This window comes from Drosophila biarmipes, chromosome 3L (assembly GCF_025231255.1).
Source record: "Drosophila biarmipes strain raj3 chromosome 3L, RU_DBia_V1.1, whole genome shotgun sequence".
NCBI classification, from domain to species: Eukaryota; Metazoa; Arthropoda; class Insecta; order Diptera; family Drosophilidae; genus Drosophila; species Drosophila biarmipes.
Window position 1 is genome coordinate 984,315 of NC_066613.1, and position 25,450 is coordinate 1,009,764.

General features: G+C 36.3%; 1 protein-coding gene across 3 annotated transcripts in view; it reads left to right on the plus strand.

Moving 5' to 3' along the window:
* LOC108030938 (eIF-2-alpha kinase activator GCN1) overlaps positions 1 to 25,450 on the plus strand; it is a 49,292-nt gene that overhangs the window by 13,765 nt on the left and 10,077 nt on the right. The window contains exon 3 of one of the 3 annotated variants that reach the window (XR_007763780.1): positions 2,652 to 2,865. The exons of 1 other annotated variant lie outside the window; for it this stretch is intronic. Coding sequence is in view for 1 of the 2 variants with exons in the window: in XM_044092676.2 (XP_043948611.1) it covers positions 1,901 to 2,865 (965 nt within the window). In the remaining variant the exon portion in view is untranslated. Of the gene's footprint in view, positions 1 to 1,900; positions 2,866 to 25,450 lie in introns of all 3 variants that reach the window. One more of the 3 variants, XM_044092676.2, reaches the window with a different exon arrangement.

Genomic DNA, 25,450 nt, shown 5'->3' on the forward strand with positions numbered 1-25,450 from the left:
CTAACAATTTCAAATAAAATATTAAGGAGTATAGCCCTTGAGATTCCTCAACATTTGGCATACGAAACATTTTTGTAAAAATAGCCGTTTCAAAGATATTAATAAACAAAAATGGGCACATTTACCAGCTCAGAGAATCTTATCATCTGCTTTTTTGTGCGTATTCAACTCCATTTTAGAGTCTTTAAAATAATTGACGATGGTTATCAGCTCAATATAGGAAACATTAGTTCTACCACTTTCGGAAAAACTAGCTAGTTTGACGAGAAAGCAGCTATAAATACCTCAACTTTGTACTATATACCCATAACTTGTGAAGTACTAAAGTTACTGGCTCGTCGTTAGAAAGGTATTTCGAAATACAATGTACGCCTTTAAAGCACGATTTGTCTACTACCACCGTTCAAAAATTATGCGCCGAAGTTGTTTCTATTTATTTATTTTTTTAAACCTTTTTTTCTCGAAAACGGCTCTAACGGTTTCAAATTAAATTTTAAGGTGTAGGGACTCTTTAGTTTCCTCAACTTTTGACAACTTTTTCACTGCTTGAGCATTGACCTTTTTTGTGCGTGTTCAAACTCTATTTAAAGGATCTGGAAATTTAAGAAACATAAGCTTAACCACTTTCAGAAAAACTAGCTAGTTTGCCGAGAAAACAGCTGTAAATTACGAGCTAATTAGACTACATGTTATTAGAAAGGTATTCTAACATGGTTTTCTTTAATATAATCTGATATTAAACAAAAACACCACTTAAAAAGGTAAAAATATAGTGACGATTGTACCTTCAACAAACAAAAGTTCTGATATCATATTCTGTGACGAATATGTAATATACGATCTACTAAATAAATACACTTTCTATATTTTTACATTCTGTACAACCCATTAAATTTATCGTCCACACGGACTAAACGAGCCATATTGTTCTATTTTTCCAATTACAAATGTAATAATTACAAATACTACCTTTTTACACGATTTTCGGTATATTCTGTATTTTTATAACATTTTTAGTTCATATACCAAATAGGTAAGTATGTAATTGTACTTATTCCATTTTTAATTCTGTAAAAAGATCTAGCAATATTTCCGATATTTTTACAAAACACTACTTAATACAAACGAATCGATGAGCGAAATACAGGTCAGAAATAACAGAAATATTATTAAAAAAAGGTAGATAAGTTCTTTACAACTGTTAAGGCATTTTTGATTTGCAAAGGTCCACGATTGCTATACGCAATTACTGTGTAAGCCGATATTTTGGTTTGACAACGTAATTTTAATAAAAAAAACTTTTGTTTATGTAGTAATTGTCAAAAGTTAATCTAGGACAATCATATTTAACATTGGACTTTAGTGTGTCACTTCTTTTTCAGGTATCATTTTAAACATTATGTATCATAAAGGTTCAGCAGAATAAGTTTGATCAGTTATAAGTGATTCATTAGTTATCAGTTATCATGTGGTTCTTATGAACGTAACCAATGCAAAGCTATGACATATATTTTTTTTTGCATTTTGACCAAACATGGCTAGTTAGTTTGTTTAGAAGATTTGTTTAGAGTTTCTATAGACGCCTTCAAGTAAACTCGAGATATAATTACAAACAAGAATATACCAAAAAAAGGTTTTTTTTATTTAAAATTTTTTTGACCACTTTATTTTGATTAAGGGTCCAACTCTACTACAAACTAACAGCATCCTTTTTGGGGCCAGTTTAACATGTATAACACTAAATTGTGTCGTTTAGTATTTGACTAAGTTATCGGTAGTTTTCTGGTCGATCTGGGCATGCATATGTGGGAAACGTAAAACAAATACTTTTAAACATTTGAATGCAGTAATACAAATTTACTTAATTTATTGTTACAATAATATTTTTTCTTACTTATAGGTATAAATTCAACAATTATTCGAGGCATATGTAAAGTGATTGGAACTACGATTACAAAGTATAAGGATCTGGCGTCGCAACGAATAGTTAGAGATCTCCTTATTGACCTCGTAGCAATTCACCATGATTTAACAATTGAACATATGCTTAACGTCTTTAAATCTCTTTTATTTAAAGACTTGGCCAGTGCTTCCCCTCAAAAGTCTTGTAAATCGGCTGTTATAGCATTGGGGTGGATATCTCTATTACTGAAACAAGCAGACAGAAATTCTAACATCTTTAAAACTGAAAAAAACAAATTTTTTGAATTTCAGTCGTTATTCTATCAGCTAACTTTATTATCTACAAACCAAAAAATTGGAGACGCAAGAACAAAAATATTGTATGAGTTATGGGATAGTACAGTAATTTTTAATGAAACTTTAGACGTAATGTTTCAAATGGAAGCAACTAGTAATGTTACCATTATGTTCATGGTCATGATTCAATTTGAATCTAAAAGCAAACAGTCAGTTATATTAGAAAAATATACGGAAAAGGTGTCGGAATACTTTGTAAAAAGCATGATTTTATGCAAATGCAAGCCTGATAAGTCCTTCATTACAGCCTGCCGTCCACTTTTGGAATCGCTTACAGAATCTGAATTTGATTCATTTATATATCCCCCTTTGCAAAGGTCAATTTTAAGAAGCCCTGAAAATTCACTTGAAAGCATCGGATTAATTTTTAATATGTTAAACTTCGATTGCAGTCGTTATGCTCGAAAAGTTGGATACGTTCTTATACAAAATCTATACAGTAAAGGGGACATCGCACGAAGAGAATCACTCGAATCTTTAAAGCTTTTATCGACAAAGTGCTCTGATTGGATTATTCTAAAGGATTTGTTAAAGCATATTTTCTCTGTTTTAAATGGATCCGATGGCAAAATTAATGTAATCGAATATAGATTAAATATCTTACAGGTAATTTAATTTAAAAATATTTTAAACTAAACTGCTATGATATCGACAAACACATATTCGTCTAGTTTAAATTAGTCATTAAAATAAAAAATAATTTTGTAGTTTGCCTATATGATGTACGAGTATTATCATTGACTTTTGTTGCTCATATGTCCCATTGTCTTATTATAATTATATTATATTATATTATATTATCACTGTGGACAGCAGTCCACGTATTGACGAAGCTCACCAAAAGGGTGTGCGAAGGCGACTACCATAATATATACACGAAGAAATGAAAATCTACAGTAAACGTCCGATTGTTTCAAGTGATACATCAATCGAAAAGTATCGACAAAACTAAAAGAATTGCGTACCAAGGCCAGCCAAAGGCAAGCCGAAGTTTGTATAACCTTGCAGTTATAAGAAAAAATCAACTTTAGTAACACCATGTGCAATTTTTAAAGATTTTTGATGACTTCAGTGATATTAAAAATAAATTATTTCATTCTTTTTTTAGACCATTTTTGGCATCTATATGTTAGAGTAGTCCGATTTTTATTAAATTGAATTCGAAATTCTTAAAAATTTTAAAAATGTTATTTCCAAGCGTAGGAGGTTATATGCTAAAAAACACCAAAGATATAATTTTTTCATATTTTCCAACTAATTTTCCGATCGTTTCTATGGAAGCTATATAATATAGTCGTGCGATTTTGATACAATTTAATTCGAAATTCAAAACCAATTTAAAAATGTCAATTCCAAGCGTAGGAGGTTATATGCTAAAAAACACCGAAGATATAATTATACCCTTGCAGAGGTTATAATGATTTCAGTCAGAAGTTTGCAACGCAGTGAAGTAGACGTTTCCGACCCCATAAAGTATATATATTCTTGATCAGCGTCGCAAGACGAGTCGATCTAGCCATGTCCGTCCATCCGTTTCTACGAAAACTAGTCTCTCAGTTTTAAAGCTTTCGGGCTGAAACTTTCCCAAAAGTCTTCTTTCTATTGCAGGTAGTATATAAGTCGGAACCAGCCGGATCGGACAACTATATCTTATAGCTCCCATAGGAACTACCGGGCAAACAAATTTTTAAAAATTTATTTTCATGTTTTTTTTTGTTTAAAAAAATCAAATTTTTCGAGCAATATTTCTGGAAGGAAAAAACTAATTGAAACGAAACTATCAGTTTTTATTTTTGTGTATATATACAACCATTTCGTCAAGGCGCGATTGCAGGTCGCAATTTTCAAAAACCAAAAAAAAAGTTATATTTTTAATAGTGTAGGTTCTAGAAGAACCAAGAAAATTGAACAAAAAATTAAAAATTCTAAAATTGTTTGCAAATAAAAATAGGTAAAATCATAAAAATGAAAAACCAAAAAATCGCACGCCTAAAGAAATAAAAAAATCAATAAAAAAAACTACTAAAAAATTAAAATTTAATTAAAAGAATTCTAATCAATCAAAAAAAACTATTAAAAAATTAAAATTTAATTAAAAGAATTATACAAAAAATTGTTTCGTATTTTAGATAAAGACAAAATAAAATAAAACAAGAAAGGAAGTTAATTTCGGCAAGCCAAAGTTTATATACCCTTGCAGTTATCAATGATAGCAAAATTTTCTAGTCGTCAGATTTTTTTGTAAAATTTCATTTGTAATTCTAAAAAGTTAAAATATTCTATATCCTAGAGTAAATGAAAATACAAACAAAACCAACAAAGCAACATGTTTAAAAAAATATGTCGTCTTATTCTTAATAATACAAAAAATGATATTTCCATTAGTATAAGAAAATATGTCAAAAAACACCGAAGCCATAATTTGTTTAATATTCATTTCTCACAAATTTTCGATAGTTCCTATGGCAGCTATATAATATATTTCCGTATATAAAATCTTAATTTAAAAAGTTGTTTGACAGTCAAGATGACTGACGCGAGATTTAAGGACTCTAATAAGGTATTTTATTTTAATCGTCCGGTATTGTCCGGTATGAAACACTGGCTATGCCCCTGGCGAGCTAGTTTGTATGAGAAGTTAGCTTGGTGTGGTAGGACGCTTTTTGTTTTGATATTTCCACTTTTGCGCATTTATTTTTATACGCATGTCTGATAACCACCTTTCCACTACCACGATTAGCTATTAGTGCTATTGCCTGAATTGGTCATTTGGACCGACATATGATCGCGGTGTCGTCTGCGAATGTATAAGTAGTTAGCCGATCGTTGGTGGAAATATCTGCAGTGTAAAGGAGAAATAAAGTTGGACCAAGGTCGCTACCTTGGATAACTCCAGCCTCTATAGTGTAATCGTTGTAGTGTTGTATCTCACGGCGAATTCTCTGTTGTAAAGGTACGATTCAAGTATCCTGTGAGTGTTTTCTAGCAGAATAGTTCTGATTTTATGCTTAAGGCCATCAAGCCAGACTCTTTCGAAAGCATATTCAGAAACGGGATTATGATCGGCAATAGGCATTTTTAGAGCAGTTTTGACAGACAGTAGAGTAAACTTATCGGTCTGTATGAAGGTGGTATTGTGTGATCTTTTCGAGATCTTCTCCCGAATAAAGATACATAGGTGGTGGCTTATGTTTCCTTGGGGCTAATTCAGACTCTGTTTCGGGCTCCGCCAGAATGAAAAATCTATTTTTATTTAATGGCCCGAGATTTTGAGGGATTTTGTTGGTACGGTTTACTTTGGGCTTATTCCCGTCATATTTTTTTGGGGGTGTAAGCTTGCGCTAGAAAATATTAATGTAGCGATCCATGCCTGTCTGCATGACCGAACCCGCTTGTGGAGTTGTCATTTCTTCTACCTTAGCTTTGTTTTTGCCGTTTGACCCGATTTTTGCACTTAGTTGTGTTGTTGCTTTACCCATTGAAGAAGAGAGTGGAGTCGTTATTGCATTGTTGGCGACAGAGACCGTTGTAGTTGACGTAGTAGTTGCTGTCGTTGTTGCACTAGGTGGCAGAAGCTCGGTTGGAGTTTTGCATTGTTCGCTCCATGGCGTTAAAGCGGTGAGAAGCAGGGCGGGAGAGCAAAAACTAGTTCTTTGTTTTTCGCAGTCAGTAAACTTGCACTTTCTTGCACATTCGGTTCTAGACGGAGAAATAAGCATTGTTACGGGCCAAAGAAAGACGACGTTTTTCTTACTCTCTCTGAATTTTTTCACAGACTTCATCTTGTTGTTTTTGGCGTTGAGTGCGCTCATCCACCATCTTAAAAACTTGTTTATTAAAAGTACGCAAAGATTATTTAATTAATTGAAGTGAGTGAATAATTGTTTTTGCGGAGCGTTAAGAAAACACTTATACACGCGACCGAAATGAATGTTATCTTAAGAAAAATTAAAAAAGTCTGCTCAATATCTATGTGCAGTACCTCAGCACACTGAACTGAGCTATCAAATGACACGTTACGTATTGGTAAGACTGATCTGAGAGTGTAGTATTAGTAGTAACTATTTCAAAAGGGCGGAATGTGATACGGAATCTCTATACTTTTTGTAGAGTCTAGACCTTAAATTTTGTTGTCTTTGCAACTCTTTTGTAGATCGTTTCTTACAGATTGAAGGATAATAGGTAGAAACCAAATACTGTGTCTAATACAAACAAACAAAGCTGTGGTTCTATTAATGTGGTAACAGGTTACCTTATTAAAGCACTAAATTCGTACACTTGACTATAGTCAGTATAGAAGGGACAATGACAGTTAAAGTTTGTATTGGATGAGATCCTTGAAATATTGCTTTATTTATTATTATTTTTTTAGACAGCTAAGATTGGTAGTTCTCTAGGCCAAAAGTCTGAAAGGCAGGCAGGTGCTCGGCCAGAACCGCATGTCTTTCAGTAAGTCATATCGTGGAACGCGCATTTTAAGCGTAGAACCGGCATGGCTGTATTTTAGTTAGAATCTAGTCGCTCGAGGGCCTGCTTGCTGTTTGGCATTGAGGCCTGCCAATCAAAGTTGTATGGGTATCGAATCCTGCTGTAGAATCATTTCCTTTTTTTGTTTTCCCTTTTTTGTATTTTAATTTGGAGTAATTAAGTATACAAATTTAATAGTTTTATTAGTTTAGCTTCTCGTAGAACCAAAGAAATTGAATAAAAGGGGAAAAATTATAAAATTACTTGCAAATTACAAAAAAAAACACTTTCAACTAGAAGAGATTTTCTTTTATTGCAAATACAGTGATGCGAAAAACCGAGATTCCCAATAAATAATCTAGTAGTAAATAACAAAAATACAGTGGACTCCCAATTCTTCAGTTAGTCACCTCGTGGTATTCTTCGCAGATTACACCGAGATAACACTCTTTAAGCCACTAAATCACGTTAAGGTTGCGTGGTGCTTGTTTGTTGGCATCGTTATTTTTCAGCTTAAGGTGAATTAATAACACTTTGAGAATGAAATAAATATTATGGCACCAAACCAGTTTGGCATCTCCGACCGCTAGGAAACACGACCACACTGGGCAAGAATCAAGTAACAACTGAATGCAATAAATTTTGTCATACTCCGTTAGGACGTCTACTTTTTATACCCTTGCAGGGTATAATAATTTCAGTCAAAAGTTAGCAACGCAGTGAAGGAGACGTTTCCGACCCCATAAAGTATATATATTCTTGATCAGCATCACTAGACGAGTCGACCGAGCCATGTCCGTCTGTCTGTCCGTTTCTACGCAAACTAGTCTCTCAGTTTTGAAGCTATCGGGCTGAAACTTTCCCAAAAGTCTTCTTTCTATTGCAGGTCGGAACCAGCCGAATCGGACAACTATATCTTATAGCTCCCATAGGAACTATCGGGGAAAAAATAAAATAAAAATTATATCTTCGGTGTTTTTTAACATATAACCTTCTAAGCTTGGAAATAACATTTTTTAATTAGTTCTGAATTTCTAATTAAATTTTATCAAAATCGGACGGCCATGCCATATGAATGATCGGAATATTAGTGGTAAAATAATATGAAAAAAATTTTTAACATAAAACCATCTAAGCTTAGAAACAAAATTTTTTAATTAGTTCAAAATTTCAAACTAAAGTTTATTAAAATCGGACGACTATATCATATAGCTGCCATAGTAATGTTCGGAAAATTAGTGGTAAAATAATATGAAAAAATGATATCTTCGGTGTTTTTTAACATATTACTTTCTAAGCTTGAAAATAACATTTTTGAAATATTTCTGAATTTCGAATTTAATTTTATCAAAATCGGAAGACTATATCATATAGCTGTCATAGGAACGATCTGAAAATTGGTGGGAAAATAATATATAACAAATTATAGCTTTTGTGCTTTTTGACTTATAACCTTCTTAGCTTGGAAATAGCATTTTTTAATTAGTTCTGAATTAGCAATTACATTTTATCAAAATCAGACGACTATATCATATAGCTGTCTTAGGAACAATCGGGAAATTAGTGGGAAAATAATATGAAAAAATTATAAATTTATTTTATTTATAATAATTATAAAATCGTAAAAAAAAAAAATCGCACCTCAAAGTTTTTGACCCGTTTGGTTTTTTGGTATGAAGCCTCTAAAGCAGACTCGCTGCTTAGTAAAAGCATAGTATAAAGTGTAGCATATAAAATAAAACGACGCTATGAATCCGTCGGTCTGCCTTGATAGGTTGTTTTTCTATGTTGTATTTAATATCCTGAATATTTCCTTCATCGGTTTTTAGAAAGCTTTATAAAACTTTATGAACAGTTTCCAACATATTCGTATTGGGTCAAACCGTGCTTAATAATTTGTTCGATTCTCTTTTTAATGTAATACGTTGCACTGCTGCACTGCGGGCAAATCCGAGGGCTGAGAAGTCCCGTCAATAACTAAAAAACAAAAAGGCTCACACTTTCGCACACGCCAAGGCCAAATTGGTCGAGTTGGGCTAGGAACTGTCACCCCATATTCTCCAGATTTGGTATCGTATGACTTCTTTTTGTTTCCAAACTTGAAAATGTCACTCGCTAAACAGAAATTTGCTTCGCCACAGAGGCCTATTTTGCATATCTGGAGAAACGTATTTTTCAGACGGGCTAAAGAAGTTGGAGAATCGCTGGGTCAAGGGTATCGAGCTAAAAGGAGATTATGTTGAAATAAATCTCCACTTTTCCAAAATTTTCGTTTTTTTTTTGAAGGCTAAGTACTTATCGGACTACCCTCGTATGTGTAGTATAGTAAGAGCTAAATACAATTTTTTGGGGATTTTAATTAATTATTTATTACATAAACTTTAAGTCGATGAAAAATTTCTAATTTTTTCCTTTTACTTTAAATTTTTTTTAAAAATTTATGCCGACCAGTGTGTATAAGTTGAGAGATGAATAAAAATTTTATTTAAATAAAATCAAACATTTATTTATTGAGTTAGATTAAGAAGTAACTTCTCTTAAGTCTAACAATTTATATATATAACTAAGCGTCGCTTTAACGCTGCCACAGTCTCTGCTGATGCTGTCGATTCTGGTAAAGTTCTTCGTTAGCATTGTTTACTGTTCTTCCTGTTGCTGCCATCTCCGCTATTTGCAATTATTAATTTCCAATATAAATGCTTACTCTCACTTTTGTTTAGGGCTAACTTTTAAACGCAATTGTTTCCGTTAAACTTTACTGAGGGCATTAAACTGCTGTTGATGATGCAATTATTGCTTACTCTTACCTTTATAGGAAGAACGCTATAGTCTGTTAAGGGGAGTGCCAGGGAGATATCCAGCAAGGAAACTGAATCCTAGATTGCACACTCTATTTAGATCCTATTACCCCTTTTCCAAAAAAAAGTGTAGCCGGATTTTTGCGTTGTTGCAGTAAGACGAAATATCAAATTTATGTCTTTTATAATAATTTAATCATCAAAAAGAAAAAAAATGTTTCATATGTGACCACATTTGGTATAGATTTACGATTAACCAAAAACTTTTCTTGGCAATTAATGGTATGAAAACATTTTTCAATACTTTCGTTTATCGCGTGAAGAGTTTATCGAAAAACTCACATCTTTGTGTTGCAATATTTTTTTGTTGTACAATTGGCTATAATAACAAAGAAAAAAGAGAGTTTCTCTGTTATTAGATACCCGTTAGTTAACTTTTAAATACAAAATGTATAGAAAATAAGTTAAGATGATCGAATTAAAATACGTACCCAAATGGCAAAACTGAATGATATACAGCTCTGCAAAGTTAAGTTAATAGATGGCTTTTTTCTTTGGCGAGCAGCAGTGCTGCCAATTTGGGTTTTTCCCCGTCATAACTGGTTTGTTTTGAAGGCTTACTGCGTGAAAAATTTGTGAATTGCGGGAATTGTAAAAAGCGGAAATTCTGACTTTTTTATAAATTCAGTTGGTTTTTTTCTCGGCTTTTTTTTTAGTTGTTAACACTTAAGTACTTACAAACAAACCAGAAAATGTGTTGGCATATCGTTTGTTTTTCTCGAAATGCGCTAATGTCATCACTCGCTTAGTGTTCCCATCTCTAAATAAAAAGTGCGCGTAAATTAGCAAGTGAAATGACGAAGCAATACAAACAAAAATGGCGAGATGCCTAGCTTAAAAACGATGAGTTAAAGGCATGGATTCGCAGGGATGGGAAAGACCTGCAGAGGGTTTATTAAGACTGGAAAATGCTGCGTTGATTATGTAGTGCCACTATATGTCAAACGCAAATGAGGAAGACCAAGAGATATTGTTAAAGTGATGGAAATCTTTTAAACAAAAATTAACTTAATAAATTGTAATTTTTTTTTACATTTTTTTCGGTTTTATGATACTACATGATTTAAAATTCATGTCAATGTCAGTATCAGTACTATATTTACGCTTGTGTTTACCAAACGATCAAGAAGGCATTTGTCGATTTTTACAATATCTGATTTAATTGAGCAGGGAAGTACCATTAAATTTTGTTTGCGGAATGGAATTTTTGCTGCGGGAACGTTGGAGATGTTGCAGAAGGCCTTTGGTAATATACCATGTCCCATAAAAAAGTTTATGAGTGGTAGAAAGATTTCAAAAATGGTCGGTAACGTGTTGAGCGGTCCGGACGACCATCGACGCAGTAGATGATTAACACGTCAATGAAGGGAAGGAATTAGTGCTCAAAAATCGTCGGTTGACTGTTAGAGAACTTACTGATATGATCGGAATATTAGAAGAATCTGTAAAAATCATTTTGAAAGACCATTTGGACCTTCCACCTAGCCAAAATGTTAATAAGGAATATTATTTGAGCGTTATGCGTCGTTTGCGTGAAGCAATTCGTCAAAAAGACCAGAATTATGGGCCAACAACTCTTGGTTTTTGCATCACGATAATCCGCCGTCGCACACTGCACGTTCTTCGTGACCATTTCGCCAGGAATTCTACGCATATGGTGCCTTTGTGGCTTTTGAATTTGATCCCAAATTTATTTTTTTGGTATTTTTTATACCCGTTACTCGTAAAGTAAAAGAGTATACTAGATTCCTCAGAAAGTATGTAACAGCTAAAAGGATTCATTTCCGCTTAAATAAAGTATATAAATTATACTTATTATTGGTGCGGTTCTCCTCAGCCGCACTGGTTGAAAGCAGGTCTTCTTCGATATTGCCCACACTTATGTGCGGGGGAAAATGGTTGTCGCTATCAGCGCCTGTACTTGTAAAATTACTGCTAATGGCAGCCACTTGCCACGTTCGCCCGTGAGTGCGGGGAAATGATCACCGCTAGCTGCGCCTTTTGGTGTAAGGTGACTGGGAATAGCAGCACCCGTGGGTGCGAAAAGAGGAGGTTGTTTTGGCAACTTCTTCACACGTAGAAATTTGAGATCCCTCGCAGCTGTCTTAGCCGGATGGTTGTCCTTTCACCTTTATAGATAAGGATGAATTAAGTTGGGAGGTAACTGACCCCCTTCGCCTGCTGGCCTAGAGACTAAGACAGCGCAAATAATAACAAGATATTTAACGGCTGTCTGCCGGAGTTTTTCAAGACTATAGAACTTTTGTATTTTATTGATATAGAGCATAGTGTGAACTGAATTCAATTTTCGACTTAGAGCTTAACAACATGATACTCATAGCGGCCTAGCAAATATGCAGTGCTTGCCGGCTATGCACGAGCATCCGGCCAAATGAAGTGTAGGCAATTTTGTCCGCTGCTGGGCTGCGGACATTTTTGTTTGTTTCAGCGGGGTGCCACGCCCACTCTAACGCCCGCAATCCGCGAAAATCTGTAGGGCCTACAGTTTTTATGATAGAAACAAAATTTAAACTGAAATGTATTTGTCTCATCAATACCTATCGACTCACAAAGTAGGTGCCACGCCCACTGTAACGCCCAGAAATGGCCAAAACGCTTAAATCTGTCTGCCGCCCACATAACATCTACTGAAATAGCTGGTAGGCCGCGCCCTAAAATATCGCATAGCTGCTTATATATTTTATATATTTGCTCCCTTAAGCTGGGTAACGGGTATCTGATACTCGAGGCACTCGACTATAGCGTTCTTCCTTGTTCATATTTTATTTTATTTCACTTTCTATAAAAAAACTTTGTTTTCTTATAATGGCTCTTGTCTGACCTAAGAAAAATTGTACTTGATGCACGTCAAATGCACAGGATTTACCGGCAGGGTTTAAGATATTATTGATCTTAATTCTGGTTTTATGTTGTCATGTGGGTCCTGCAAGGAAATGTTGGTTGAGATGAGCGGCTTTTTGAAGCAGACTTGAGACAGCCTATTGAACTTCTCAGGAGCTCTAAACAACTCAATGAGGGGTTCAATACCGTCTCCTAAACGCAAAAAAGCTAGCTTAACCGCCGTTAATACGATTATGGAATCTACCCCAAATCCGAACTTGGTAGCAGCAGTTTCTGTTGACACAGGGGTAAATGAACCAACTGTGCCTATGGATACAGCTAGCTCGAGTGAAGTCCGTGTTTTCGGAATATAACCTTCTGTACTTGCTATCGGTGCCGGCCGTACATATTGGTACAGTAGGCACCATTCCTGGATCTCATCCTAGTGCCTCCCCTGCTCTGATACCCACTTTTCTTTAGTTCCTCCAACTTAAATTGAGATGTTTTCGTAAATGTGACTATAATAAACTTAACGATATGATTTCTCATTATAAGACTTGTACAATTGTACAGACATTGAAAGTGCCACTGAACTATTCTATATACTTTTTTTAATGATTGCATTCCTTATAGGTTTCCTTCAAACCTAAACAGGCCTCCTTGTTTTATCAATGCGCTTCAAAAACTTAAAAACCTTAAATCTAGCACTTACAAAAAGTATAAAAAATCGTGTAGACCAGAAGATTTTTTTGAAATATGTTGTGGCTCGAACAGATTTTAATGTTCTCAACAGTCATTGCTACTCTATATATCTAAGTCGATGTAAATTTGAATTTTCAAACGATCCGAAACAGTTTTACAAGCATGCCAAGCATAAGGCATCGGCATTGCCTTCATCGGTACGTCTAAAATCAATGGAGGCATCGACGGATTCTGAAATTGCTGTTTTATTTGCTGAGTTTTTCCAAACTACTTATAGTTCGACAGCTTGGTCAAATTCTAACTACCCTAATCCCTTAAATAGGGCAAATTGTATTTTCTCCCCCAAAAGCTCTCTCGTAAGAGATTTAGCAACAACAACGCCAACTTGTTCTCCCGGTCATCTATTGTAATAAATGGGTTTAAGAAAAAAATGCAGACTGACATTGTATATGCAGATTTTAGTAGGGCCTTTGACTCCGTTAACCACTCACTTCTTTTATTTAAATTAGATCAGCGTGGGTTTCTGGTAATATATTATCTTGGATTTCATGTTGACTCAGAGGGTTATATTCAAGAATGCTGTTTCAAAATTGATCTACGTGACATCTGGAGTGCCTCAGGGTAGTCATTTGGGCCCTTTGCTGTTTACTTAGTTTATTACCGATCTTCCCTCAATCATAACACATTCTCGTGTACTAATGTATGCTGATGATGTTAAGCTTTGGTTATCATATAATGATATAGCGTCGGGATTTAACTTACAGTCGGATATTGATTGTTTTCATGGATGGTGTGAGTACAACCTTTTAAATTTGAACTGCCTTAAATGCAACGTTATGACTTTTTATAGGGGTACTCCTACGTTTATCAGTTACTTTCTTAAAAATACGCCACTTGACCGTATATATTCAGTTAACGATTTAGGTGTTCTTCTTGAACCTAAACTTCAATTTGACTGCCACATTATGTCCACTGTTAACAAAGCCATTAGTGTTCTTGGGTTTATAAAGCCAAAAGAATTTGATGACCCTTATACGACCAAATTATTATTTACCTCCCTTGTCCGTCCTATTTTGGAATATTGTTCGTCGGTTTGGAATCCACAATATCAAGTGCACATCGACCGTATTGAGAGTAGATAACAATTGCTTAATTTACCTACACAAGTAAATCGTAGAACAATTCTTGGTACTATTTTTATACAAAATCTTATAAGAAGTGACATTGGTTCTGCAGATCTTTTTAACCACCTAACATTCAACGTTTCCGTTAGACTAATACGAAATTATTATCCTCTAAATTTGCCACGATGTACATCAAATTTTTGTCTGCACGAGCACTTTCGCGTTCTATGTAATATCTATAATAAACTTTATCATTTAATTTGCATTTCAACATCTATTCCGGTATTATAAACTAACATTTTAACTCATTTGCTTAATTCTTAGTTGTCTTTTATTTTTATTTGTGCCCCGTCTCTATTTGTTTTATGTATGTATCTTCCTCGCGAACTCGCATTTTTTGCCCAAATTGATAAAAGGACCCCGCGCGTAACAAGCACGTGCTTGGTGTCGTTGGGCCACTTGTTTTTACTGTTCGAAGTGCATCAACGTCCATATAAATAAAGAGTTAAGACAAGCAGTCGATCAGATATCAGGTGAACAGACAACCGACCAAGTAAACTATAAAGGAGTCACATCAAGGCGAGTCGTCGAAAGCAGCGCCGTGCGAGCCTACAAGGAGCAAGATCGCTACATCGAGACGTTCGGGATTGGGATTACAAGGAATCTCTGAACTGAGACCCAGGTGGTTAAGGTCCAAGGGGCATCACACGGCTCAGCCAAGGCGATCTGCTTATTCCTGTCAACGAAGTCCTAGCGTTATGCCTGGAGAGTTTGCCAGAATTGGAGCAGTGAAGGCCGACGACAAGAAATCGTGAGCTCGGGGGTAAGCCTGTCTAAACCCAGTGTACCTCGCCCCAAGCACTACTTTGGCGTGTCCCGGCGTGAGCGCCGTGCGCCAAGTGGAATTGAGCAGGTCCGGGTGCGATCAGCCAGAAGAGAGAGTGGTCGATCAGTACGGTCTCGAGTGGAATTTTCCAGGAGAGCCTACGGTTCCGATTTGTGAAGTCCCGGAACGGCGCGATCGAACCCCGAGAGTAACGAGCCAGAAGGGAGAGAAGTCCTGGATCGGCGTACGCCCGAGAACCCAACACCAGAAGTTACGCTACGTACAGCCACCCAGTCAGGAGCAGTTCGCAGGACACCGCCATCAGCAAGCAGGACACTACACCGCAACAGCCACGCAAGGAAGATCGAGCCCCTAGGAACGGCATGGACCGTAAGCGAAAGGTTGAGTCTAGAGAGGAACTTTCACAAGGTGTGAAAGCGAAGTGAAAAGCGAGGCAGCTTCCTGGCGTTTCGCCTTGACTGTCCGCACGATCTGAGCGGAAACCCCAGTGGGACCATCTGGGACAGAGCAAGGGACAGGCGGTCGCGTGTCAAGAGGATCCTGGAGAGCACGTCAGTCTGTTCACCCTAGTCTGAGAACGGTGACGCTACCCCAAGCCCGCACGGCTGACCCCATAGCGAGTATGAATTGTTGCCAAGCAGTGGCCGAGTCAACGCGTCAGGGACAAGCAGCGGATAAGGATCTTCAGGGAGCTACAAAACTGGAACACCGTGTCAACGAGGCTAGAGGACCCCGAGGACAAGCAAATTATAAAGCCGACTGTAGTTATACCCGCAACAAACCCACTACGAACCCGTGAATTCTGTGATTTCTCACTGAACCACTGGGCGGTCATGTTTATATAAATTTGGATGGGCGAATACACACAATCTACTGATATCTACAACATTTTGATACCTGAGACCAATGTGCTTTGTTAAGCCTATCTCTCTGATCATGTAAAAGTATGCGCGCTGTATTGAAGCGGTTTACTAATATTTCGGCATGCTTGATCACAGTGTTTTGCTGTGCTGGCCAGGGTCTTGATAATGACTTATAAGATCTGACATAATCAATTTTTATATTATTTAGTTCTTTATATAATTCGTCCCACTCCATTATTTAATGGATTTTTTTTAAGATTCTTGAAACCATCAATGAAAGATGTCTTCCAAGTATCTTGTTATTGTTAATAACTGATTTAATTTTTAGGGTCGGGACGGTGCTCAATACTATCGCCTTCTGGGTACTTGAGCAATGTATCAAGGGAGAAAAGCCTAAGTTTTACCTATTCATGTCCTCATATTCAAATTCAGCTTTAGCAAGACTTTTAATTGCGGGGTAGGTGGATGTGTGTGTGGCTGTGGTTTGATTTGTTCTTTCCCTTAGTAAATTTATTATTTGTTCAAGTTCGGCATGTAGTTTTACCGAATTGTTCCAATTTAATTTACTTCCGCTATTTAGTAGCTTCAGTAATTCAGCCCTTCTGACTTTTATTCTTTCCACCACACCACTGCGTTCAGCACACATCACATTTATCGTTGTCTGCTGCTAATTTTTTTGTGTTTCCATTTCCATTGTTTTTCCCTCTTGCGGTCCTTCGATGTCCTCGTTCTCCAAGTTTACATCTTGTGTCCATGTAATATTCCCGCTCCCGCTATTTAAATTTATCATTTATTTTATATTTGGTTTTGTACAAATTTATTGATTTTTTCGGAGCAGCCGTTTTTGCCGCTCCGAGCTCGAAGGAGTGTCTTTTCAAGCCCAATTTACTTAGGAACTATAGAGGTCTAAGTCTCGTAGCGGCGCTGCCAACAGCGGCAGCGGAGAGACGTCCTATGTATTCTTAAGTATATAGCTATGCTCACTTAGTCTGGAGCGCGGAGGTATATGCACATACATGAGGTCCGCTCGTGTTGCAATTATGCTGACACTTGCACTTTCAGCGTGTGGGCCAAGGCACAGCGAGTGGTTCGCATTTCGGGCACTTAGGTTGATAACCGAGACCCTGAATTGTATAAGCACTGCGACAAAATGTTACAGTGTGTGCCCTTTTAGTACTTTTGGTACAGTAGGTGGTCGATATATATATTTTATATATTGCAAACTACAGACTCTCCTTCAAGTAATTGAACATTTAATATGAGCTCCATTTCTATTAAAACCTTATTATGGTAAGGCACTGAAGACAATTTTTCAGCTTCAACTTTTCTGCTCGTATCATTACCATTAATAATTATTTTTTCATTTTATAAATATTTATGGTATGCAATTTAGATCTAAAAACTGTCATACTGCCATACACTCGTTTTTCAGTGAAAATAACCCGTTTATATTTTTCAATATCTAGATTATAACGCTGCTCTCGTTACTATTTTAGATTTTATAAACGATTTGTACATAAAATCAATTTTGTAACAATAAACCTTATGACGGAGACCAACAAATTCTGACTCTTGTCTACAATGAAGATCATCTTTAAATCATATAATTTAGCTCTTTCTTCGGAATATCTAGAAATATCAAATTTGAAGTCTTTATCATCCCGAATATCTCTATGAAAGTCATCAATTTTAATTGTATAGATAAAGGTAATTTAATCTTATATTTTGTTGAAATTTTGGTTTCATATACTGATAATGGAAATTATACATGTTCCACATTGATAACTCTAATACTGTAAACCCAAGATGCAGGGGTTTATCGTATACATATGAATTGTATAAAAATCATTCAGTAGTTTTGTCGCACTTTGGAAATTAAATTTGGAAATTAATGCCCGTGCACATTATTTTTAGGACCACTTTTATTTATATTATATATGTATTATATTTATATTATATATATTATATATTTATATTATATATATTATATATTTATATTATATATATTATATATTTATATTATATATATTATATATTTATATTATATATATTATATATTTATATTATATATATTTATTTAGATTCCCAACCACTAACTTTCTTAATGTCAACCAGTTTATCCATATTTTCGAGGAATTGACCGTAGACTGCGTCATTTAATAATTTTAAAAAATGTTTTTCAAATGAATTTATAGCTATTTTGCTATGAGCCAAGGCTTTTGCCCAAACGTATGCAAACGCTGCTGTAAATTTGTATAATGATTTATATAATTTTTTATTTCCGAGGTCGGCAATTAATTTTTCTTATTTTTTCGCTATTAGTGGATAACTTAGTGGTTTAACAAAACGATAGCCACTATGTAAGTATGTACTTTATGGATAGTCCAAAACCACTTCGAAAATATAACCATAATCACCATCGATTTAAATATTTTCTACTTCTCAATTTTCTATGTCTATGGGAGACAACCACTCGAACCCTTGATAAATTAAAGGTTGAGACATTGCCTAACCATACAAATTATTTGCATCTAAATACATTAAAAATCATTACTCCTTACCATCATTTGCTTTTGTGGAATTCCACTTTATATAAATTTATACATATCAATATCAGTTATTTACTGTAACTCAATTTGTGGTTTTCAGCATTGCCTTACAAGATAAACCTGGTGTTGTATAAAAATGAGCTGCATCAAGAGAATAAATTTTCATGCAAATGAAACGGAAATTTTCAAAAACGTCAGTTAATAATAACACATCAGTTTTTAAATAAATCTCTAGTTATTCCCCTAGAGATTTACAGGAAAGTTGTGTCCAAACTTTAACGGCATGCCTATAATCCTCTTGAGAATATTGATTTTCAGTAAACTGATTATAAAATTGTTCTCTTGATGGTAAATAAGTTTCTTCTAATCTATGCTCTTATCAAGATATTCATATTGGAGTACACGTTTCTTCCGCATAAGCCTAAATTTCTTTTCACAATTTAAATGTGATCTTACTGATTTAAGTTGATCAACTTCAAAATTGGATGTCTCTAGAAAGCTAATCTCAAAACAGTTTCCACATTCATTTTCAATGTTTTTTATTAATGAAATAAAGTGCTCCTTGTTTGTAGTAATAACTTTAATTTCTCCAGGTGTAGGTGTAAGTTCTTTGATAAACAAGTGAAAATCATACTTAGAAAAATTGTGGAAGAAAACTGGGATAAAATTACACGTTTTCAATACTAAATTACATTTAGAATGGGATGCACCTCTGCATCTACCTGTATAATGACAATAATCTAGAATCCTATCCAACGGTAAAATCTTTTCACAAATATGACAGTTGAAGGCCTACTTAAAATCAAATCCAGAGATTCATTACCATGAAAATAACTTTACTCAAATATTTTGTTTGTATAGTTATTAAGTTATTTATTAGTGAATTAACAAAATTTATATCTGAATTACCCCCAGTTTCTATTACAAATTTATCAAGTAAGTAAGTATTTAAAAGTATCGGGTAGGCCATCAGATTTTTAGAAATATGTGGTGGCTCATTGCTATTCTATGTATCTAAATCGATGTAAATTGGAATTTTCAAATGATCCTAAACAGTTTTACAACTTTGTTTATGCCAAGCGTAAGTCATCGGCACTGCCTTCATCGGTACGTCTAAACTCAATGGAGGCATCGACGTATTCTGAAGTTGCTGATTTATTTGCTAAGTTTTACCAAACTACTTATAGTTCGACAGCAACAACGCCATCATGTCCAGATGGACTTCTTGGATGTGTGCTTAAGTTTTGTGCGTCAACCATTTGTAAACCAATTCTTAATCTTTTTAATTTGTCTATTTCATCATTAGTTTTTTCTACTATCTGGAAGGACTCTTTTATTATTCCACTTCATAAAAAGTGTAGCAAGCAGACACTCACACATACATACGTATACATAACCCTAAGAATCTGTCATACATACATTCTACATTAAGTTAGGTCACACATTTATTACACACAAGATATAAACATCCCTGTTACTCTTAGGAAACACTATGTTTGTCTTACTCCCTCATACTGTATACCCTGAACTCTGGTGAAATACGTTCTGTGCAATGAAGATCACTTTTGCTGCGACCGCCTAATAGGAAACATCTACAATTTCAAAAGTGGGATAACCGCAAAAAAAAAAAATTTTTTTTCTCGCGTCCTTTACGAGCAAAAGTTATTAAGTAAGTTATTTAAAATAGTTCGTAATGATGGACACCATAGCTGCGGACGGCTACACAGCATCAGAACTCCGATGTTGGCTGGAAAAACTTGGGTTGCCGAAAAGCGCCACCAAGGCAACATTAGCAACGCGGTTGAATGGTGTGCCTCCCGAGGCCCGAGGAGAATGTCCAGTACTGGACCCCGAGGAGATGACCGACATTGAAGCTGGGCCAAATACTGCTGCAAATGGCGGAGCCGATCAGGTCTATGTTGGGGCTACGTCGCTGGGTGCCCAAAACAACGACGAAGCTGCCAACAACAGCATGTGCATTCCAGAAATTTCCATGCAATTGGAATGTCTGAAGCGTCAATTAGAAGCGGTCCAATTGGAAAATGAGTTTCTCAAGTTGGAAGTTTCCCGGCGTCAGCCATTGAATAATGTGACCGCACCTCCTACGAGTAACTTGACAGAAGTCGAGAACAATGTGTGCACACCAAATCAAAACAATCGGATTTGGGACATCTTGTTGCAGAGGCTGCCAGTCCTAATAAAGCCATTTTTAACAACAACTCTTTGCTGACCACGGCTAAGGAAATGCTTCCACCTTTTGACGGTGCTGCTAACAGCAAAGTTCCAGTTAACACTTGGATCGCACAGCTCAACGCGATCATAAAAATGTACAAGCTAAGTGAAGATATAACTCGCATGCTGGTTATGTCAAAGTTGAAAGACCGTGCCCATTTGGTTGCACTCTTCTGAGAACTTTCTGTCCTTGCCAGGAACTCTTATCTCAACTCGCAGAGGCTTTTCAGTCAAAAGAGAGCAAGATAATGTCCAGACGCAAGTTCCAGGAGCGAAAGTGGCATCCAGATGAAGACTTTGCTACGTACTTTAATGACAAGACCCTGTTGGCTGCACACATCCATATAGATGACGAGGAATTAATCGACAGTATCATTGAAGGAATACCGGATACACTTCTACGAGAACAGGCACACATGTACTGTTTAAATTCGTCTGCCCAGCTGTTGCAGGCATTCTCCAAAGTAACTGCGAAAACCAACTCTCGCAATTGGACGCCATTTCGGCCTTAACTACGTCGGATGTTTCTCCGACTATAGTATCTTGTAGTTTTTTAATTATGGCTTCTATTGTGGTTTTGTTTTAGACTCTGTATAATGTCGATTCAATTATTTTGGATTTTATGACTTCTACAGCCAAAACCTCGAATGTACTTTTCGTAAGGTTAACCAACTTCAAAGATGTTACGAATCTCTGAAGGTGTATCCTTTGCCCGTTGAACTCCGGGATGGCAATTATCTCCTCAGCCATTGTGGTTGGTTTTATTTCTTCAATGCTGTTATTAGAATCCGAGTCGGTCGAGTATCTTTATATATCTTATATTTATATAATATATTATATATACATATATTATATTATATCTTTATCCTTTATATCGGGATCTGTAGAGATATAGTCTATCTATAGATGATTCTGACTCTTCTCTAGCTTCTATCTTTAACGGTGTGTTTAGGATAGTTGTTACTAAAGCAGCAGGTGGCCGGCCGCTCACCAGGTACGCGGCGAATTCTCGTAGTGACGGCGCGGCGAAGACCGCTTGGAGAAGTTGAGAGTTTGGAGATCAAGGATGGAGAACGTGAGAGTTGGAGAACGTGGAGTTTGGAGAGCAAGAGAGTTTGAAGACCAAGAGAGTTTGGAGACCAAGGATCGAGAAAAAGAGAGCGGAGACTTGGCGGGCAGAGCGAGAGTGCCGTGTGCAAAAGGAAGTAACGGGATGCGGCCGGACTTTGGACTCTGCGGGGAACTTTGGACCAAGAGAGAAGGTGGCACATCTCGGCAGCGGAGCGGCACACAAGCATGCCCTTTGCATCACGGGAACCAGCGGGACGGCAGCATCAGTCAGGACGAATGAAGGACAAGGGGGCCAAACAGGAGCCAGGACTCTGGGCGCGGTGTAGAGAGCGGGTCGTACGCAAAGGGAAATAACGGTTCCCGGAGGCCCTATATAAACCCGCAAGGCGCTGGCAGCAGGGTCAGTGGATCACAATCAGTCGATCACGAGGAGGCGAGTCACATACGATTTACCGTCGCTTGTGAACAGCTGTGTTTACTTTTGTGCTCCGAGTTTTTGTCTTTTCCAGTGATTTTGTGGGAATGTTCTGTGTGTATTTATTTACATGTTTACGTGTTAATGTTATTTTAGCATTTCTATTAGATTTGTTTAATCTCATAGCTTTGTTTGTGTAACTTACGCTCCTAAACTTGCTAAAACTCTTTTACTCTCTCTCAATCTCCTTCGCTCTATTTTATAACTGTAACCTGCTCTCTATGCACCCGCTGAATTTCTAGTAGACTTTTTCGGTGCTATTTTCTGCAACTCTCTCTCTCTCACTCTCTCTCTCTCTCTTGCTTGATTTACTTTGTATTTGTTCGTACTGAAAGTTGTTAGTGTCGCACAAGCCACGCTCAGTCGATGGAATATTTTTTTTCTCTACGTTTTGTTAAATTTTCGCGATCTCGCGTTCTTATTTTTTTGTGTTTTGTGCTTTTGTGATTTTTTAATTTGATCCCAGTGCCAAATTTACTTTGAGCTATGTCGTCAAATGTGCAGGATTCACCGGCAGCGTTAAAAATTTTAACTCTGGTCTTATGTGGTCATGTGGTTTTTGCAAGGAAATGGTGGTTGAGATGAGCGGCTTTATGAAGCAAACTCGAGACAGCCTGTTGAATATCTCGGGTACTTCTAGGCAACTCAATGAGGGGTTCCATACCGTCTGTGCCCAGATTAATAATACAAAATTATTAACCGAGTCGTCTTAACGCAAAAAAGCCAGCTTAACCGCCGTTAATACCACCATGGAATCCAACCCGAATCCGAACTTGGTAGCAGCAGTTCCTGTCGACACAGGGTTAAGCGAACCAATTGTGCGTATGGATACAGCTAGCTCTAGTTAAGTCCATGTTTCCGGACTAAAAGCTTCTGTACTGGCTAAGTCAAAGAAATCGGTGCCGACCGTTCCTATAGGTACTGTAAGCACCGGTCCTGTATCTCAGCATAGTGAGGTTCACACTGCTGCTGGGGAGCGTAAAGAAACTTTCAGTTGTTCCACAAAGGAAGCAATTATTTGTTTCTAGATTCACCACAGATACAACATCTGAGGATTTTCTGGAATTTATACGTGAAAAATTCCTATCCGAAAATATTTGTTTCGCCTGACATTTTTATTGTTTTACTTTCTAAAAGCTTTTGGCTTAAAGATGGTTCAGTAATTAAAGAATTTGTTCCAAATAAACCGAGAACAAATAATAGGCCTTCCACTGTGTCAAAAAACTAAAAAGTTTAATTTTGGCGTATCAAAATTTTAGGGGATTAAATATGAAACTACCCAAGCTTTATGCTGACTCCTCTGCATTTACAGAAGATATTTTAGCTTTTACGGAAACTTGGCTGAAACCAGGGATATCCGACTCTGAAGTTCTGGCTAATAACTTTAATACTTATAGGACCGATCGCCACTCACGTAGGGGGGGCGGTGTCCTGATTGCCGATACCCTAGCCTAACATCTGAATGAATTCTCATTCATATACCCAATGAAATTGAATTTCTAAGTGGAAAAGCTTCTTTGCAATCTTTATCTGTTTTTGTTACATGTTCTTATATTCCACCTGGCTCTGACCTAGTAATTTATGAGCACCATCTGTCTGCAATAAAATCTGTTTTATCCCTTCATTCTAACAGAGACCTTTTGATTGTTTTGGTGACTTTAATCTACCTGATATTTCTTGGTCTCCTCCTACTGACTCATTTGTCGCTATGCCGTTATCAGCCCATGATTTGGTGGACGGCCTTTTAGTATGATCGTTACAGCAAGTAAGCTTTATAAAAAATTCCTTAAGAAGACAACTAGATCTTGTGTTTGCTTCAGACCCGTCTGACATCACAGTATGTAGAATTGACGCTCTTGTTCTTCCTGAAGACCCATATCATCCAACTATGGAACTGGCAATTTGCCTCCCCTGCTCTGATACCCTCTCTCCTTTAGTTTCTCCAACTAAAATGAGATGTTTTCGTAAATGTGACTATAATAAACTTAACAATATGATTTCTCATTATAATTGGACTTGTACAATTGTACAGACATTGAAAGTGCCACTGAACTATTCTATATAGAGCTTAATACTTTTTTTAATGATTGCATTCCTTATAGGTTTCCTTCAAACCTAAACAGGCCTCCTTGTTTAACCAATGCGCTTCAAAACCTTAAATCAAACACTTACAAAAAGTATAAAAAGTCGGGTAGACCAGAAGATTTTTTTGAAACATGTTGTGGCTCGAACAGATTTTAATGTTCTCAACAGCAATTCTACTCTATGTATCTAAGTCAATGTAAATTTGAATTTTCAAAGGATCCGAAACAGTTTTACAATTTTGTTAATGCCAAGCGTAAGGCATCGGCATTGCCTTCATCGGTACGTCTAAAATCTATGGAGGCATCGACGGATTCTGAAATTGTTGATTTATTTGCTGAGTTTTTCCAAAATACTTATAGTTCGACAGCTTGGTCAAATTCTAACTACCCTAATCCCTTAAATAGGGCAAATTGTATTTTTTCCTCTGTAATCACCTAAAACTCTCTCGTAAGAGATTTAGCAACAACAACGCCAACTTGTTCTCCCGGTCCAGATTAACTTCCTGGATGTGTGCTTAATTCCTAAAGCATTTAAACGTATTATCACTTCTCATTTGGAACATTTATGTTCCTCGCTTATATCACTGTGTCAGCATGGTTTTGTTAAGCGAAGATCGAACACCACCAACCTTCTTGAATTGTCATCTATTGTAAAAAATGGTCTTATGAAAAAAATGCAGACTGACATAGTATATTCTGATATTAGTAAGGCCTCTGACTCCGTTAACCACTCACTTCTTTTATTTAAATTAGATCAGCTTGGGTTTCCTGGTAATCTATTATCTTGGAATTCATGTTACTTGAATGGTAGGACTCAGAGGGTTATATTCAAGAATGCGGTTTCAAAATTGATCTAAATGACATCTGTAGTGCTACAGGGTTGTCATTGGGGCCCTTTACTGTTAACACATTCTCGTGTACCAGTGTTGCCAGAGAATGAGCTGCCAAATGAGCTAGAATCTCAAAAAAATAAGCTAAAAACAATATGCAAGAACACTAATGAAATTTGCAGTTTTTGTATTTTTTGTTTCTTAAACTAGATCTTTAATCAAATCTGAGATTTCACAATTTTCTTCAA